The sequence below is a fragment of the Centruroides vittatus genome, unplaced genomic scaffold (genome assembly GCF_030686945.1).
Source record: "Centruroides vittatus isolate TY-2023 unplaced genomic scaffold, ASM3068694v2 contig_799, whole genome shotgun sequence".
NCBI classification, from domain to species: domain Eukaryota; kingdom Metazoa; phylum Arthropoda; class Arachnida; order Scorpiones; family Buthidae; genus Centruroides; species Centruroides vittatus.
Genome location: NW_027122516.1, coordinates 4,088,604 through 4,108,384, shown reverse-complemented (window position 1 = coordinate 4,108,384; position 19,781 = coordinate 4,088,604). Strand labels below are relative to the sequence as shown.

General features: G+C 30.7%; 1 protein-coding gene across 2 annotated transcripts in view; it reads left to right on the top strand.

The window, feature by feature from the left end:
- ThrRS (threonine--tRNA ligase) overlaps positions 1-19,781 on the top strand; it is a 31,951-nt gene that overhangs the window by 11,273 nt on the left and 897 nt on the right. For both annotated transcript variants that reach the window (XM_067278333.1, XM_067278332.1), the window contains exons 4-17: positions 3,414-3,595; positions 3,666-3,781; positions 3,871-4,118; positions 9,345-9,409; positions 9,510-9,588; positions 9,874-10,020; positions 10,990-11,088; positions 11,180-11,275; positions 13,326-13,396; positions 17,890-18,052; positions 18,121-18,258; positions 18,360-18,437; positions 18,520-18,620; positions 18,689-18,790. In XM_067278333.1, the coding sequence (XP_067134434.1) occupies positions 3,414-3,595; positions 3,666-3,781; positions 3,871-4,118; positions 9,345-9,409; positions 9,510-9,588; positions 9,874-10,020; positions 10,990-11,088; positions 11,180-11,275; positions 13,326-13,396; positions 17,890-18,052; positions 18,121-18,258; positions 18,360-18,437; positions 18,520-18,620; positions 18,689-18,790 (1,685 nt within the window). The remainder of the gene's footprint in view (positions 1-3,413; positions 3,596-3,665; positions 3,782-3,870; positions 4,119-9,344; positions 9,410-9,509; positions 9,589-9,873; positions 10,021-10,989; positions 11,089-11,179; positions 11,276-13,325; positions 13,397-17,889; positions 18,053-18,120; positions 18,259-18,359; positions 18,438-18,519; positions 18,621-18,688; positions 18,791-19,781) is intronic.

Below are 19,781 nucleotides of genomic sequence, written 5' to 3'. Positions count from 1 at the left end.
GCCGTATGTTATCTTCCATGTCTATTTTATTTTGGTTATTGTCAGTTATGTCGGGGATATGCGTTTTTTTCTTACGTTTAAAGACAGTTTGAAAGGGTATTCCCCATGGGTCTTTTTTATTCTCCTGGCTGCAGAAGTTTCTCCATGCCCTCGTGCGTTGTTTATTGATGTTCTTTTTATATTTTTTGAGTTTTTTATTGTATTCTGTTTTAAGTCTCTCCTGGATCTTTTCATTTTTGTTTTTGAGTATTTGCTTTCTTAATTTTCTGATTTCCATTTTATTATTAGTTAGTTCTTTAGTCCACCAGACCGTATTGATGAATTTCTCTTTTCTTGTGATTGTTGCTATCCTTTTTGCTTTGTTTATTGTGTTGGTGATGAATTCCACGTATGTTTCCAGGTCTTGTTTGGTCTTTATCTGAGGGAATTGGTAAGTGCGCCAGATTTCTGCGAAGGTTTGTTTGAATAAGTCCCAATTTATTCTGGTTTGAAGTGTAGTTTGGTTGCAGTTTGTGACGGTGTCTAACTGGAGGTAAGTCAAGATGTATCTGTGGTCGCTCGCGGAGGTTCTCAGCTGCGTTTCACAGTTTAAGATTATGTGGCTTAAATTTGTTGTGTTAATGAATACATCGGTCCACCCCTCCGCGAAGCCTGTATAGAAGGTTGGTTCTGTTGACATGTTTGACGAGACCATGTCCATCTCATCCATAAGGTTGTTAAGCAGGGTCCCTCTCTTATCCTCCTTTTTGTTGTACCATGTTGCTGATTTCGCATTAACATCACCTGCAACTATAACGTTTTTTCCTTTTAACCGGTAAAGAATTTCAGCTAATTCCTGCATACATTCGTCGTCATCGTCGTACGGTGAAAAATAGACACCAATCAGAAAGATTGGTTGTTTTTGGTTAATTATAGCTGTAGTGATTTTCTCATTACTTAAATGTGGGACAAAAGCTATATCTGTTGAGTCTGTTCGGACTATGATGCCACTTTTAGGCCTGGTGTTTTTGTTACTAGTCAAAATTCTCCAGTTTTGAAATCTGATTATTTTATTATTGATGGTATATGGCTCTTGGATTGTTATGATATCCACGTTCAGGTCGTTTGCGGTTTTTATCAAAAGAGAGCTCGCTGCTCTACTTCTCTGTAGGTTTATCTGGAGAAGTTTGATGGTATTACTGTTGTTCGCTTGCATTGCCTGTGTAGTTTGAGTTGACTGAGTGATGCTTTGTGAGGAATTACAGGCCATAGTCTATCTTTTTGATTTGTGCTGCCTTTGTTTTTCTAGTTACGGGGCAGTCTGGATGGAAAGCTCCGTGGTTGGTTGGCTGCTTCTTGTTGTTTGACAATTCTTTGTTTATTTTGTGGCAGTTTATACAGCAAGGTGGTTCCTTGCGTCTGTCGCAGTTGGCGAATTTGTGTTCTTTACCACAGTGGCTGCAATGTTGCTGTCCTGTGCAGGTTTTCGCCATATGCCCTATTCTGCAGCATCTGTAGCATCTCAACAGAGGGATAAAATCGTCCACTCTTACTGTGACCCAACTAATTGAAATATTCTTTTCTGTTATGAGGAAGTTCCTGATTTTCGGGGAGGTTGTGATAACCACATGTCTGCAGTTTTCATTGACTTTCCCTCTTGTGATTGTAGCCGTGATTCTACATTCTTCTTGAAATACTTCTTTGGTTATTTCCTTCCAGATCTCATTTTGGTCGTATATGCATGTTATTATGTTTTCATCAGCTACTGATTGAGGGACGTTGAGAAGTATAATTCGAGGTCTTCTCCCCTCTGATCGTTTACATTGGATCTTTTGTTTTATCTCTGGTATGTTCTGGATTTCCGTTTCCAATTTTTCACACTCTTCCCTATTGCCCACACGTATACATATTCCATTGTTAGCGACTTTCCTGACTGCTTTTATTTTTATTCTAAGCTTGTGTGGTTCAATTGTTTGTTGTATCTTGTCTGTGAGTTTCCTCATGTCCACCGTTGAGCCGTCTTCTTGGTCCTTGGGGTATAATATCACTGCGTGTGATCCTCCCGTTCCTTCACTATTAATCTTTTCATCTATCGATCGTTGTATATTCCTTGTTGTGTTGCTTGGCCTAGTATTTCGTTTGACTATGTCACTATAAGTTGGTTTGTGGCTATCATTCCGCATAGGTGATTTTGTTTTCCGCATTTCCCGAACTATTCCATGCATTTCATGTAAGTATCCGTACAATTTAGTAGCATGTTCCCTTATTTCATGTCTTTGATTGACCTTAATATTCGAGTATGTGTGCTCTGGGCACAAGTCCATTATTTTTCCCAGTAAGAAAGCTGCCTCCTTAATTAGAGTGTTCTCTGTTGTCTCTTCTGATTCCTTTGTTTGTTGGAAATTTGTTGTCTGTTGAGTTTGTTGTTCTGTCGTGTCTTCCTCCCCTAATGGAGTGTGGGTTACTTCCGGTTCCATGGCTTTATTGTCCCATAACCGAAAAATCTAATTTAAGTCAAAAAATGACCGTTATAACGGACAGTTATAACGGTCGCCGATCAACTGTACAAAAAGTGCAGTAACTCCCGAAAAAATGGGCAGATCGGCAAAATTCAAACCGTTCTAAACACCAAAGTACTTCAGCTAAAAGATGCTGTTAAAGAACTTACTTGAAACTGTCCCAAAGAATTAGAAATTCAAGTTGAAGTGGAGCAGATGAAACAGCCGTTACACGATGCAACTCAACGCCCTCTACACTTGGCCAGAATGTTACTGGAGAAAATTATTTGGATGATTTGGAATGTCTCTGAAACTGAATTTTACACATAAGAGCACTGCCATTCGTCAATTTTTGACTTGAAAAGGTATTGTAACATTAGACCAGGGGTCACCAAACTTTTTGCACAGCGGGCCAGATAACTGAAAGAATAACAAGCTTGGGCCGCATAACCATTTTGATCAATATAGTATACTAAAAACACAAAAAATAATGAAAACCAACATATTTATTTATCAATACACAAACACGATCACTGCAGCAAGCTCGTAATCACTTTTCTTAGAAACTTCATTCCAAGTACTTACACAAAAAAGCACTCTGATGTCCAAAGTTGCAAAATGTTGCCAAATTTTTCATTTCACTGATTTTCTTAAAAGCTATATTACTGTCAAATGCAAAAATCAGATTGGATCAATTTTGGCATTTTTACTTACACTTATTTTAATTTTTTCTACATAATAAGTTCATCTACAATCTATGATATTTCCATGTAAATAATTATATTTAGGTCATTTGTGGCACAATAAGTTTGATATCTAAAATTTTATTTAAAAGTAAAAAAATTTGTATAAAATACTTTTTAACATAACAACAATACTTAACATCACTTTCTCTAGAAATTTAAAATGCTTTATTCAAATTTTATTTTGTTGCAGTTAAAACCATGGCCAAGTTACATTCAAAATAGAATTGAGCTTTGGAATAAATTTAAGACCAAGTACGATGCGGAACTTTCATCAAAAGTATCCGAGCCCATCACCATTACTTTACAAGATGGTAAGGTTATAAATGGTGAATCTTGGAAGACTACCCCATATCAGGTTGCTCAGGGAATCAGGTACTGTAAAAAGAAACTTGAAAATTAATGATTAACTTTCTTTTTATTTAAAAAATCATGTTTTCTTTAGCCAAGGATTAGCCGATAATGCTGTCATATCCAAAGTGAATGGAGTCCTTTGGGATTTAGATAGACCATTAGAAGAAAGCTGCAACCTTAATATTTTGAGATTTGATAATGAAGAAGGTTACACTTATTTATTGTTTTTGAGAGAGATTCATTAAATTTACAAGATTTTAGATTTAATTGATCTGATATTGAATATTTAAAAACAGGTCAACAGGTGTTTTGGCATTCAAGTGCACATATTTTAGGAGAAGCAATGGAAAGAATATATGGTGGTTGTTTATGCTATGGTCCTCCAATTGAGAATGGTTATTATTATGATATGTTTTTAGAAGATGGAGGAGTGTCCAGTTCTGATTATTCATCAATAGAAAGCATAATGAAAGAAATTGTTAAAGAAAAACAGCCTTTTGAAAGATTAGAGTTAACTAAAGAAGAATTACTTGAAATGTTTCAGGTAAAATTCTTTTAATTTGAGTTTAAAACAATTTGTTTATTAAATAAAAAATTGGTTGTAATTGGATAAACCTTTTAATATGAAAATAAAGATTAGGTAATTTATAAAACTTTATTATAAAATAAATTATTGTCTTTAAATCACAAATATGCACATAAAACAACTTAAGTGTTAAAATCAAGTAACAATAATAATTTTTTACTATTGATAAATCATCATATAACAGTTTATTCAATGAAAATTCTTTGCAAGACTCAGCAGAAAAGTATCATATACAAATCATTTTAATATATAATTGTTGAAATTTACGACAATTATGAAGTTATTAAATGTTAATATCTAAGTTAATGAAAGTACCAGGTGATCGAAATTAAAATACCTTTATTTAATGCTGTCTAAAAAGATATTTAACAGTCCAAATACAACAAAATATGATATGATGACATTTCAGGAAGACAGAAGATATTTCAGTAAAAATAATTTGTATGTAAACTTACCATTAAGGCACTTCTGCACTGCAAGCAACAAATGGATGCACTTTGTGCAATGCTGAGGATACTATTTAATGTGAAACACGAAGGCAATGAACAGTGTTTGACAGCTGGCTGTAATTGACTGTAGCTGACTGATTCTTCTCATATGCAGTGTGATTGTCTTTCAATGCTGCCAAATTTTTTCGTCATACCCTCAAAGTATCTCCACAATCAAGGATAACACAAATTATGATCGAAAATGCCATAATGGTGAGTTTAATGAGTTTTGATGCTAATTTTTTAAAATATTTTTTACAGACATGTCTTCTACACATCTTAAAATGTCCCAATATTAAATTTGGTTGAATTTGGACTGTTGAATATCTTCCTAGTATTGAATTGGTATACTTTAATTATGATTATTGTGTACTATAACATGTTATGGTTTCACGGAGGAGACGATAGCTGCGACTTAAGAAGTATACCCAGAACCACCTGGGAATCTTTGCTAAAACATGTTATATACTTTTTTCCCCTATCAGTAATTTTTTAGCTTTTTTATTGCAGAAATTGAAAAGAGGAGGTCATTTGTTCTTTTTGCACTCTCATTTCTTTAGATACTATTATGGATATTATAGTATTCCATTTCTTAAATTTTAATTTTATCTGTGTAGTTCATATTTATTAATATATTTTTAATTGTAAAAAATATTAAATATGTACAGATTAGATTCACATGGTACTAACTTACCAGGATAATTTATGATCTTGGTAATGGAGAAAATAAAGCAAATGATGATTCATGCACCATACTGAAAAAAATATTTGTGGAAGTTTATACCCAATTATAATCTGATGTTTTGTTTCTTCTTTGTTTTAAAATTATAAATAAATAATCAAACTTTATTACACTTTCTAGTAATGTATTGTTTTATTAATTTAGTTATTGAGGTGTACGATTCTGAACTCCAAAAAGATACTAAAATATAAATTTGAATTTTGAATTTTTTAAAATTTGTTTCTTTTTTTTGTATTATTTTTTTCAATTAAGGCATTTTCTTGTAAATGGATCTTGACTTAAAGCAGAAAGGAAATTGGCCTTGTGGAATTTAAAAATATTTCTGTATTTAATGTATTAAATGAAAAAAAAACAGAAGCTAGGAAGTTATCTCTAAGTAAAAAAAAAAAAAATTTGGAGAACCTATAATGATTATTATTGCAAAACAATGATGGCATACATCCAATTTGAAAACAATTGGTCAATTTGCTGGTGTTAATTTATGAAAAAACACATTTAATAAAATACTTTAAACATTTTTGACATTTACAAAATGTTTTAACCAGGAACAGAATTTTAGAATGTAGAAAAAATGATTTAGAACAGACTCAATTCATAATAGATGATTATATGTAAACATTTCCACTAATCTGATTATTTTTAATTAAAACCAAATGATTGCCAAATTATTGGGGTGTAAATAAGGCTAGGTTAATAATCAGATATGAAGTAATTTGTCTACAGGTATGCGGCCGTATTTCATATCTAATTATTAACTTAGTTTTACTGGTATTATAGCCTGATAATCTGTCAGATTGTCTGGTTTAAAACCAAGTTAGTGGAGTTTGTGTTTGTTTGGGTGTGTTTGTGTGTGTGTACATATATACATACATACACTCACACATACACCATGTTGGGGTAAAAGTGATAAAGTGATAGTTAACTGAGTGTATGGAGGAGGTCCATGGGTGCAAGTTTTCCCCAGTTAGCACTACGAGTGACATATATGGTTATATCTAAATTAATAGTTCTGGAAGCAGAGATTGGACAGAGGTCAGGGTTGTATAACTGCCAATGCGTCTGCACAGTAAGCAGGAATTGTAGGTTTAAGTCCTGTTCTGGGCCAATTCTTAAATATAATAAATTATCATGAGATGGCAGCCTATCTGCTTACCTCTAGACAAATTACTTTATATAAACATAACTTTATAATAGCTTGATAATTTGGCCGATTATCTGGTTTCAATACAATTGGTTAAATTTTTACAGTTTATAATGCATAAATTCCTAACTTACTAAGTCATGTATTGTAAGGAACCGAGTCCGAGCTGTATTTTTATTTCTATTTTTATTTTCTTTAATTCTATTTTATTTTGGGGATTATGTTTAGTTAGGGCAAAGGTTCCCTTACTCACCCAAAGTAATAAAACGAACGAACAAAAAAAAGGAAGAACCAACTCACTGACCCAACGAAGCGCTGTAGGAAAAAACTAACATTCAATTGCACTTTCTTGACTCGGAAGTTCAAAGGAAGTTCCGCAGAGTGGGGGGGAGACCCCACACGCACTAATGTTGAGGACTCACTAAACTTTAAGCAAAGACATCTCAAGCGTGTAAGAAATCTTAATAGAAAGTTATGTAAAAGGATTTAGCAAAATTGTCAGGAAAAACACTGACCAGGGGAAAGAAAAAAGATTGTTAGACGTTAAGTATGTAAATGAGGGGGTGGTTCCAGAGAATCATTGTGACGTCACCTCACACCATAAAACAAGCCATGTTTGAGAGAGAGGACGAGGTGAGCTTCCAGAGCGTTTGAAGAGAGATTCCGAGCTGATAATAGAGGTGAATCGAAGTAGTTCCTGAGCAATAGATTGAAAGAGAATTCTTGGAGATTGAAAGAGTTGGATTCAAAGGAGTTTTGACTAGAAAAGGTTCCTAGTATAAGAGGTGACGGATAAGGTTCTAGTTGGTTAAGATTCTTTGTACATAGTTATAAGTTGATTGACCTTGTCGGATTTCAAAGATAGTAGAATTTAGGAGATAAGTTATCTCAAGTTTTGTTGGTTTTTGAGAATTGTTTGTCTTTATTGAATAAATTGTTGTTTTGAATTTTACTACTTGTATATAGTGCTATTTAATAGTTTATATTAAAACTTGCTATGTTCTTTATTGATCTCGACTTATATTTTAATTTTTTTCGGAGCCTGCAAGTCCAGGCCTGGTTTTCTAACCGTGAACCTGCGTAAAGTACCTGTTAGGTTAACATGTGTAAGTTTCGACCGATAGTTTCACCAGCAGTAACGGTCCATTTTTTTTCACTTGTTTTCAGTAGAAATAGATAAGTACTTTACAGTATCAATAATCTTCTGAATAAAATATGGGCTAGTTAATGGGACAGATAGATTGTAAGATCCTTCCAATGCAGTATATATTCTTTTCTAAATCTGTATGGGTGTGATCTCTGTTAAAAGTAATTTGATGATTCTGTTTACATGTTTTTGTCTAATCTGATATTGCACCTATGGTTATATGATCTGATATAAGCACCTATGGTTATTTAGATATAACCATATGCTTGGAGCAAATTGTAGGAAGGATGGGAGATATAAAGCATATATAAGGAATGTTCTAACACTGAGGCAAGCTATAGAGAATGAACAATTTTTTAAACTTGGTGAAGGAGCAATTGGTAGAATGTATCTGTGTTTTTTTAAATAATGTAACAAGCTTTACTGATAACTTACAAAAGGGAAAGATGATGTACAGAAACAATACTCAAAAGATAGAGCACAGGAACAACAAATGCACCATACTAATTTATTATGAAAAAAAATGGCGTGCCCATTTCTTGTTTTCTAATAAATCAGCTAAAGATGTTAGAAGATTAGTTTGCTGGTAGCTGTATGTTTATCTGTGGCTGGAATGAATTACTTGCGATTATTGTTGGTGGAGTATTAAATTTATAATATATTCCAAACCTTAAATTATGGTCTCTGTAGATAATGTGTAAATGTAAAATAGAGGTTGAGTGCTGCACAATTTTGCATTTAAAGTGAATTTAATGAAAGTGTATGTAAAAACATTAAAAATTGTTAGTTCCTTACTTGCAATGAACAACATCAACATAATGTAGATAAGACTGGAAAATTGAGGTGATGCGGGGGGTCTTAAATATTGTGTATTTCTAATCTCTAATTAGTATTTCTGCCAACACTGAAGAATCTGTTGGAAGACCTTGTAAATAATTATATTATTGAACATAAGTAATAAGTTCAATCACGTCTAACATTTTAGTAAGCATTCCCACTTCAAATGTAGGGACGGAAGGAAACAAAAGATACATTAATCTTATGAAACACATTAAAGGATAATTGATTATTCTTTATTCAAGAAAATACAGCGATGTCACAGCAACAATGATAATTTGCTAAATTTGTTAAAATCTTGCTTTTTGCATTCCTAAGTAATAAAGGTACTTATCTAAGATATTCTGCTATTTTAATGCTTGCTTGGCAATTGAATACATTTGAAATATCTTTTTCTATTTACTAACATTCTGTTTTCGACAAAGACATTTTGTAAGTGTTAAAAACGTTCAAAGTATTTATTAAATGAGTATTTTTTGTAAATTAAATACCAACAAACGACAGATTGTCTTTGTATTGTCTTACTTAAATGATGATTATTACTTCGTATTCTTATCCATTTGGCAAACTTTGACTTATTTCTTATTTTACTTTAAAATGATTATTTGAAGAAAAAGGAATTTGCAGAATGGATAATACTACAAAGTGAATAAGAAATAACAATTTTAAATATTATTTCAAGAAATTTTAGTTGCATAATTAATCAACTTTTAAGTCTTTTTGAAATAATAATTTTTAATAAAATTTTCAATGGGTCTAAATATAAATTTAGGAACAAAACTAATATATATTTAATCTTCCTTACCTGATTTTATTTATTTGTTTTCAGTATAATCCTTTCAAAGTTCGAATTTTGAAGGAGAAAGTTAACACGCCAACTACTACTGTATATCGGTAAGAAATTTCAATGACAATTATAAATATCAGTAAATCACTTTTTGAACAATTTTATTCATTTTTCACTTTTCACTTTATTCTAATTAATATTTTTCAGTTGCGGACCCCTTATTGATTTATGCAGGGGACCTCACGTACGTCACACTGGAAAAATTAAAGCGCTGCAAGTCACCAAGGTAAAAATTTGTTAATTCAAGTCCAAATTTCACAAATTTTTATATATTTTTTAATCAGTAAATTGTAGGAACCATAATTGTAATTTTAAAAATTATCTGATTTGGTTGATTTTATTCTAAAATGTATTGCCTACAACACTGTAGACTTATTTTCACAATAACTGCGCTAAGATTTAGAAATTTTATAAATGAATTGACAGTTATAGTTTAGTTACTTACTTATAGGAAATTTAGATATTACAGAATTAAATATTGATCGATTAAAATATTTTATTGACATTGTAGAATTCGTCAACTTACTGGGAAGGAAATGCCGAAGCAGAAACCTTGCAAAGAATATATGGAATATCATTTCCAGATAATAAACAGTTAAAAGAATGGCAAAAATTTCAAGAGGAAGCTGCTAAACGTGATCATAGAAAGCTTGGCAGAGTATGTTTTTATCGTTTTTATTTAAAAACATGTAGTAGGGCTTCTTTAATTTTCTGATTAAATTTATTAGTCTTCTTTATATAAATTAAATATTAATTTTAAGTTAATTAAAACAGGTTTTATTATAGAAGTTAAATAGTGTATTTTTAACTTAATTAAAACTCCTAAAATAAGGCCAAACAAGTTTCTATGAATTTGGTCTTTGAGAATTGAAAATGTTTTTGCTTGATGCAAATCCATCTTATTATACCATTTATAAGTTATTTTCATGAGAAGTAACAGGACCAATGCCTCTGCAGATTAAAGACCGTTTTTCCTGCGTACTTAATAATTAAAATGCAAAAGGCCATCCACCAAAAAGGGAAAGGGGAAAAGAAGAAGAAAGAGCTAACATTGAAAAAGTACTGTTTTAAAAGATGTAACATTGCCTTTTTTGCAATAGTGAAGTGTTATTGTTCATCACTATTACTGCATTGCATTTAAATTGATTGTTAATCATTTGAACTGTATTAGGCTTCGAGTTGTGTTTTTTTTTCTGTTGTTTTGTTTTATTTTTTATTTTTTGACACTTGGAAAAGGCCAATAGCCACAGTGTCATCTGAGATTAAAGATTTATTAGTTCTTAAGATGACATATGTATATATGAAATCAATTGAATAAATTTAGTAAAACTACAATGTAAAATAAATGAATTTTTTATTAAAATTCGTCATAAATATTTAAGACTATATCATTTTGATTTAATGATCAACTGATATTTCTCAACATTATTTGAAACAAATCAGTGTCATTTTATTGTTAAAAATACATAATTTCAAATGATGTATAAAATGAATAAGCCAGTGATGTGTATAAGATCATATAATTTGTATCATGCTATAACTTGGATGCATTTTTTACCTTTGAATAATTTTATAAATATTAAAATATTCAACAACTACTAATTAAATTTATTTTGGAAATTTTCAGGATCAAGAGTTGTTTTTCTTCCATGAATTAAGTCCTGGTAGTTGTTTCTTTCTTCCTAAAGGAGCTCATATATATAATACGCTTACTGAATTTATTAGAGTAAGTGAATGTATTAAATTTGTTAAATATGAATAATTAATTTTTAAGAGATTTAAGTGATTAATTTATAAATAAAATCTTGTTTTATTAGAGTGAATATCGGAAACGAGGTTTCCAAGAAGTGATAAGTCCAAATGTATATAATAGTAAACTATGGAAAGTCTCGGGACATTGGCAGCATTATGCAGTAAGTAGATTTTAAGTTTTTCATTTAAATTCTAACAGTTATTGTGCATTAGGTTCATGAATCTTGGTCAGCTGTACCACAGCAAGATTCCTGGCAAGGAAGAGTTTATGAGCATGTGAAGGGCAGATTATATAATTTAATAACTACTACTAAGGTTATGTTATACGTAATCTCCAAATATTCTACAGCATCATTCAGATTACACACAGCTCCCATTTAAAATTTGTTAAATGACTTGTAATTATTTGAAAATTATTGCTTTAAAAGATGAACAAGTAAATAATTAGTTTCTACTATACTTAATTTATATCAAATGAACAGCTTGATTTCTTTATTTGGTTATTTAAGGCTAATTAATTATAAAGGAACTTAGCTACAGGTAGGCTGTTACGTTACCATCTCATTAAATTTAATAATTAGAAATAAATAAATGTTAATTTAGAATATTCTGGACCAGTGCGGGACTCAAATCCACAACTACTACTAACTATTTGTAGAATTTATAATTTTTAAATTTTCATTTCAAAGTAATTCTTTTCTATAAACTAATAATTATAGAAATAATTTTCAAATAATTACAAGTCATTTAACAAATTTTAAATGGGAGCTGTGTGTAATCTGAATGATGCTGTAGAATATTTGGAGATTACGTATAACGTAACCTTAAATAGTAAAATTATTCTAGGTTTTATTAACACTTCTGTTTTATATTAAAATTAAGGTTTTATACAGTAAAACCTCTAATCTAGAATCTCTCCCTAAGTTGAACTGGATTGCTGGTCCTGGTGAACATTCTATATAATATTGGGATAATTATGGAATATTTTTTTTTACTGCTTAAGTTGAACAAAATTTCACTTATCTTAATATTGTTCTTTTTTAAGTCAAACCAATCAAATGCAGCAGCCAACTAACCAATGTTTAAGTTCTACAAATCCTATTGGCACATTTTTTGATAAAGTAGGTTTAATACAACTGGATAAGTAATTCAACAATATTAAAAGTTGCCAATTTAGTGGAAAATTTGCTAAATTTAGTTCTCTATCTGGTGGAAATGTTAGCAGTTCTTTTGTCACAGCGAGCAGAGAAGAAACACCATGGTGCTAAAGTTTATTGGGCTGTAATTTGAAAATATTGTAGACCTATAAATTTCCACTGTCGTCTGTCCGTCTTTCCTTAATCTCAAGAACAGAGTTAGATAGATGAAAATCAAGACTGATATGTAAAGCTTAGGGGCAAGAGGCCCCTGATTAACTATATACAAACTTTAGATGCAAACTGGAAGTTACATTATTTCAGTTAAAAAATTTACCCCCAAAGGTGGTAGGTAGATGACTGGCACCGACTCTATTGTTAAAATAAAAGTATGATGTAGGGGGTAAACCCCTACTAATTTGAGGTAGAGAGCATATATTTTAAATTAAATAAATTAAGAATAAGATTAAAAATTGCAGCCGGGCATTGTGATGACGTCACAATAAATAATTGCTCGTTTTAGTGTTTTGTTTTTTAATTAATTTCCATTGAGAATACTGATTTTCTTGTATTCCGTATTTCTATTTGAAGTTGAATTCTTCGTTTGTGCCAGCTTGAAGTTTGTCTTCAGTACTTTATGAATTCGCAAAGTTTCTTACATTAATAAAATGTCTATTTGTTAACCACTTAAATTTTTTGAAAGATAATTCATGTACTGTATTACATGAAATTTGATTTTTGAATAAATTCAATGTAGCATAGAGAGGTTATTTTGTGATTTGCCTAAATTCTTGATATTTATTTAAATCACTATTATAGCCTCGTATGTTGTTCAAATAATGATTCAAATAAATATTGTGGACTTAAATATATTGCAAAGTTTAATTTACTACTTTGTACTTTGTGTCTGAATGAAAGTTTATTATTTTTTTTATGTACAGTACCTCCATAAGTTGAACTGGCCATTGTTTAGTCCCTTCAAATTTGAGATTTAGAGGTTTTACCTGTATATAGGAAATTTATTGTAGAATTCTAATGTTTTTTTTAATTAATTTTTAAAAATTTTTTTTGAAAGGAAAACATGTTTTCATTTGAAGTAGAGAAAGAGACATTTGCATTGAAGCCAATGAACTGTCCCGGTCACTGGTAAGCTAAAAGTAAACTTTTAATATCACACTTTAATAAAAATATTAGTGATTAAAACTCATTAATTAGCTTTTAAAAGCAAAATTTTAATAGTATATTTCTAGTGACATTTAATAAATGAATTTTAATAGTCAAAAGAAGGAGCAAAAACATTGGAAATTACTTTTAAATTTGTATCATTATATATTCATTATACATAATTTGGTCTCAATCACTCCAAAATGATGATTTAAAAAAAATACTGCTAGAGATAGAAGTAATATAATTTTTATTTGCATTGAAATGCTTCAAGTTATAAGGTTTTGCAAAATTTAAAATTGAGAATTTTCCAATTTTTTAATGATTAAACTTCATTGAGATTGTATCAAAACACGACATTTCCACGAAAAAAATTTTTTTTGTATTGTTATTTATTCATTATACTTAATTCGTTCTCCCCACTATGGTTTTGTTGACATTGCAAGCAATGAAAAAGCAGTTTTCTTAGCATAAGCACATGTTTTACATCCCAATTTTGGATATAAAAGTTTGACCATTCAACAGTTGTGATCATTTCTATAACCAAAAGTGGTTGCAATTGTTGAATGTCATTCTTATCAATTACAATGCCATCACCTTGTTGGGATATACATTTCTTGTGAAGCAGTTTTATGAAAATAGTGCTTGCACTTTGGAAATTTTGCCTGATAAGAATTTACACTTGAGGGTCATTAGACTCCAGAAGTTGTCAAGAAAGTGATCACTTGATTTCAGACTTATGCCCTCATTTGGAAATCCATTTCAGTTGAGAGCACAGCTATCATTTTACAAGTAATTGGAAGATGTTACCACAACTGTTGTCATGAATAATATTGCAGGTTCCAGTAGTGCACTTACAATGTTGTAGTTGAGTATGGCACATTGGAAGGTACTGAGAAAGTTTGTGCATTGTTAGCTGTATAAGATCAGCTATAAGCATCAGTTGCTTCTTTCGACAGGAAAAATCAACTGATATTTACTTTGACTGCCCTTGCTGGAATGAAAGTGGATGTAGTGTTGGCATGGAAGATCTTGTTGAGCAACAAACGTTCTCATGTTAATGGAACAGTGAACACCTGTAACTACTGCATTTGGGCTATGGAAAAGCCTTGTTTTTTTCCAGCAAATTCCATGTATTTGATTGAAGTTAGTTTGGTGTAGATTCATAGCCACATTTATTCTTGAACTTTTCTTCTTCAAAGAAACTAGTTTCAATGGGCTTCTATCTCCTCCCAGAGATACTGAGCAATGCACAACTCTTTTGTCATACTCCATCTTCAACAGCAATATCTGGAGTCAACCACTTTCATGCAAGATACAGTGCTTGCACATGTTGGATGTTGTCCACATCTGTTTTTGCAACATTTCATTGATAATAACAGTGTTAGTTGTGTGTTTGTTGTTATCTGGCCATCTTGTTTAGATTTTTGCTGTGTGAATTTTGGTGTGGGAATACTTAAAAAGTATTTACTGAGGATATGTTGCAAATTTGATAGCCTCTGAAGACAGTGCATGTGACAAGCATCATGGAGTATAAGTTCAACTGCTAAACACATTGGGTCAATTGCAGAGACAATGTTTAGATACCGATGATGATTCTAAACCATGATTCAAAAAAATTTCTTTGCAGAGATGTTTTTTGTTTGCCAGAGTTTAGACAATGTTTAGAAATCGATAATTTGACCTACTTTCTAGACTTGCTCGACAGCAGGTTTAGACCAGGGATGTCCAACCCATGGTCCACTTAATATTTTTATGCAGCCCACTGCATCCTAAATTTTTTAAGGTATATTTTCATTTATTTTGGTAAAGTATGTCGTAAAACTTATTCAAGTTTCACTGGATACACTTTGATGTTATAATGATGTAATTGGAGTTAGAAAATTGTTTTATCTAGAGAACTGTTATGCATGTGGGGTAGTACATACTGTTGTAAACTATTCTTTTTGTGCATTAAAACATCAAAACTACTGAAAGAAATAGGTTGAGTGATTTCCATTTAACTAACATTCTTAGAATTAAGACTACAGGTATACCTCGACTTACGTCCCTCTCGAGTTACGTCGTTCCCGATTTTACGTCGTTTGTCGAAAAAGTATATGGGAAAATAAAAATCAAGTTTAAGTCATTTTATTCGACTTTAAATCCGTCCGCCACAAACATTGAAGTTGTAATATCACTAGAAAAGCGTTAAAAGCACATAAAATCATATTAAAATATGTACATTTACAGTAAATGTTAATATAATCATCATAAATCCTAGAGAATGAAACATGAAAACATCTATGTTCCTGTGTTGTCTTATTTAGCGGTCTTTAAGTGCTCATTATTGGCGTTTAGTTACGACGTAAGTCGAAACTATTACTTACGTCGTACCTACACAAGTAAATTTGACTTACGTCGCCTCTCCTGGAACCAATTACCGACGTAAGTCGTGATATACCTGTAGTATCATAAAAGTAGATATTGACAATATTATAAAAGGAAGGCAATGTCGAAAATTGCATTGAATTTATTTTTATTTTGTGTATAATTTTTTTTACTGTCAATAGTACTGTATTTTTGATACAGAATAATGACAAATAATTCATATTTGTTATTAAAATTTGATATTCACATTTTGAGCTTTTTAAAAGCATTTATTTGTATAAAGTATCTTTGTGGCCTGCTGAATATACCTAAATTTCTAATTTGGCCCATTAGGAAAAAAGGTTGGACAAACCTGGCTTTGATGATGGTTTAATTCTATTGGAAGTTGTCACATTGTTTGTTGCAAAGTGTAGATAAAAAATGGATATCTTTTCTTTGATAAAAGTAAGCATGACAAATCAACAAAATTATTCATTTATTAATTGCTTGGATTGGAAATAATAATATTAAATACTTTAAGTTTGTTTTAAATGTTCCATTTCCGATATTCAAACAGGTGAAGTCTACAGTTAAATCAGATGCTTTTATTAACGTTTTATAACCGACATGATACAAGTATCATGTCGGTTATAAAACATTAATTCATTTCGAGGTCATTATTGTCAGAATGATCTGTTAAACAAACAAGGCAATTTTAATAATTACTGAAACCTTTTTATAGAAATAAAAAATTATATAATAATAATAATAAAATATTTAAAATTATTCATGTCAACAATTACAAAGGGAGAGAGTAATACGAGATTGGAGTAATTCCTTAAAAATCTATTCTGAAGACTACAGTAGAGCGCCGAAAAGTGGAACCAATTGGGGACTGGGGTTCTTCCAGTTAATGATTTGTTCCAGTTTTTGACTTTGTACAAAAAAATACATTAACCTGTCCGATGTTCAAATTTTTCTCCATTGCGTATCGCTTCCTGTTGAATTTTTCTCTGTTGCCTGTCTCTTCGTGTTGAATTTTCGTAGATTTTAAGCCTAACAAAAATTTTTATAATAATCATCGAGGCTATCGTATCGTTAAAAATTATTTCTGCATTTTGTACAAACAAAATAAATATATTAAAGAATATAAAAAACATGAAAATTATACTTTAGAAGTAAATTTAGTATCAAAAACATTCGATTCAGCACGACACAGTCCGACTGAAAATCGTTCCACTTTCCAGCCATTCCACTTACCGACGTTCCACTTATCGACACTCTACTGTAATTTCAAATTTGGTATAAATTTTCTAAATCTGAATTTGTTCATGTTTAAATCACATTGGCAATGAAATTAAACATCGAGGAACATAATTAATTTTGAAAGTAAACTATTAAAAGTGAATCATCATTAAACAAAATTTTAATCTATTAATTTAACTTTGCTTGCGGACCACCTGTCCCACTATCGCAGACCACAGGTTGAGAAACACTGGGTACTTTAGTTATAATCGCCCATTATTTTTCAAACAAATGGATATTTTCAGTTAACATAATTAGCTGTGATCAAATTTAAAATTTAAAAAGAGAGTATATTTAGATGAGTTTCTTTTTGTACTCTGAGCCTAATGACAGCTAATTAAGTTAGACAAAAATGTTTGTTTGTTTGAAAGATACATGTTGGACATTAAAGGTGTAATTTCAGTTTGATTTCATTCACTCATTTGCATTAGTTGATGAGTCTGTCTATTGTAGAGAAAGACATGGGAAAATTTGATTAGCTGTTTATTATTCTGAATGCTTTGTTTAAAGAATTTGATTAAGATATTGACATAAAAAGAATTCTTTCATATATAGCTTTTGTAATTTGATAAGCAGTATTAAATGAGAATGTATGAAATGTTAAGTGGGTATTTTTTCTTAACTTATTTACAAAATGCTTGGTAATTTATTTAATGACTAGTGTACTTTTAAAACACAAACTTAAAAGTGCTAGTCTTAAAATCTTATAGTTCATAAATTAGTTATTTTAAACTGTTTGCAAAGGGAGAGAGTAATACAAGATACAAATTATGCTATACTTTTAATTTAAGATTTTACAAACAACTTGTCTTTTTATTTAGTTTGATGTTTGATCATAGACCACGTTCTTGGAGAGAATTGCCTCTTAGAATGGCAGATTTTGGAGTTCTTCATAGAAATGAACTATCTGGAGCACTTACAGGTTTGACTAGAGTGAGAAGATTTCAACAGGATGATGCTCATATTTTCTGTGCAATGGAACAGGTAATATTAAAATTTACTTTTTACATAATTCAGTAAGATACATAAATTAAATTTGTATGTTTATAAAGATTTCGAGTGAAATTAAGGGAAGTCTTGACTTTCTTGAAAGTGTATATAACGTATTTGGATTTACTTTTCAATTGAAACTTTCGACTCGTCCAGATGACTTTTTAGGTGAGATCGAAGTTTGGAATGTGGCAGAAAAGGTGAATATTTTTCTTACATGTTATTTAATAAAAATGTTTATAAAATGCTAATTTAATGTTCAAAATGAAATATTCAAATTTTCTAAAATTTAAATTACCAGCAACTTGAAGAAAGTTTAAATGCTTTTGGCAAAGAATGGGTTTTAAATCCTGGTGATGGAGCATTTTATGGACCAAAAGTAAGAACTAATAAAAGAAGTGTGTTTGTATTGATAGAAAATAATGGTTGAAGGTAGTTCTTAATATATATATTTATTTTAGATCGATATCACGATAATGGATGCTTTACGTCGTCAACACCAGTGTGCAACAATCCAATTAGATTTTCAACTTCCAATAAGATTTAATTTATCATATGTTAGGTATAAATTTTAAATTTTATTTATATCAGTTAAAAATATTTACATTTTAATGAGAGAAATAATTTTAGTGAGACAGGAGAAAAGAAGAAACCTGTGATTATTCATCGAGCCATTCTTGGTTCTGTAGAGAGAATGATTGCCATTTTGACTGAGAATTTTGGTGGAAAATGGTAAATTTTAAAGTATTTTAATGGAAATACATTACTACTATTTTTTTGTGATACATATATTTCTAGGATAAAACGCATATTCATACGAATATAAGCAAAGAAAACAAACTGCTTGTATAAAATCTTTGTAGTTACGTAAAGGCATTTCTACACATTTGGTATTCACCAATTGTCGAATAATTGCCATTTGCTGAAGTGTCATATGGTGAGCACTATTATAATTTGCCGAGCATCAGTTTGTTACAGGAATTACTGTTTGAGATTCATGTCTGATATGTCTAAGTGAAGTCACAAGTAAATCATCCACACTACTCGGTATTGACCGAATGTTTGCTCAGCAAATACTGAATACGTTTGAGCCAGCTTAAAAAGTTTTGTTTTCTTTGGTTGTATCTCTGAGATTGTTGAATTAATTAAAATATCAAGGAAATTGAAAATTATATTTGTTATTTACATTATTACAGTAGATAACAATACAGTCAAACCTGTTTTTATGCGATTTTTTTATGTGAGTTTTTATTTGTGCGATTTTTTTAATTTATTTTTATTTGTGCGGTATAGTTGGCGACTAGTCTCGTACGATTTGTCGTGTCTCACGTTGACTTATTATAGCTAAATAAACTTATTATAGCATAAATGAACTTATTATAGTAATATTATTGCATGAATATGTGAAAAATGAAATAATTTATTTTTTAATTCAACAAAACACCACCTGGACAAAAATATATAAAACAGACGGAGACGATGCAGTCAAGTGCTGACATCTGTTGTCAATAAATTCTATTTCGTACGGTTTTGAGTTATTTTCTATGTGAGACTTTTTTTATGCGGTCCCTATTGACCGCATAAAAAAATATATATATTTTTAATTGTGTTGCGAAAACTATTTTTTATAGCCCCTTTTGAAGTTTTGTGCAATTTTTTTTATGCGTTTTTTTATGCGGTCCCTATCCACCGCATAAAAACAGGTTTGACTGTATAAGGGCTT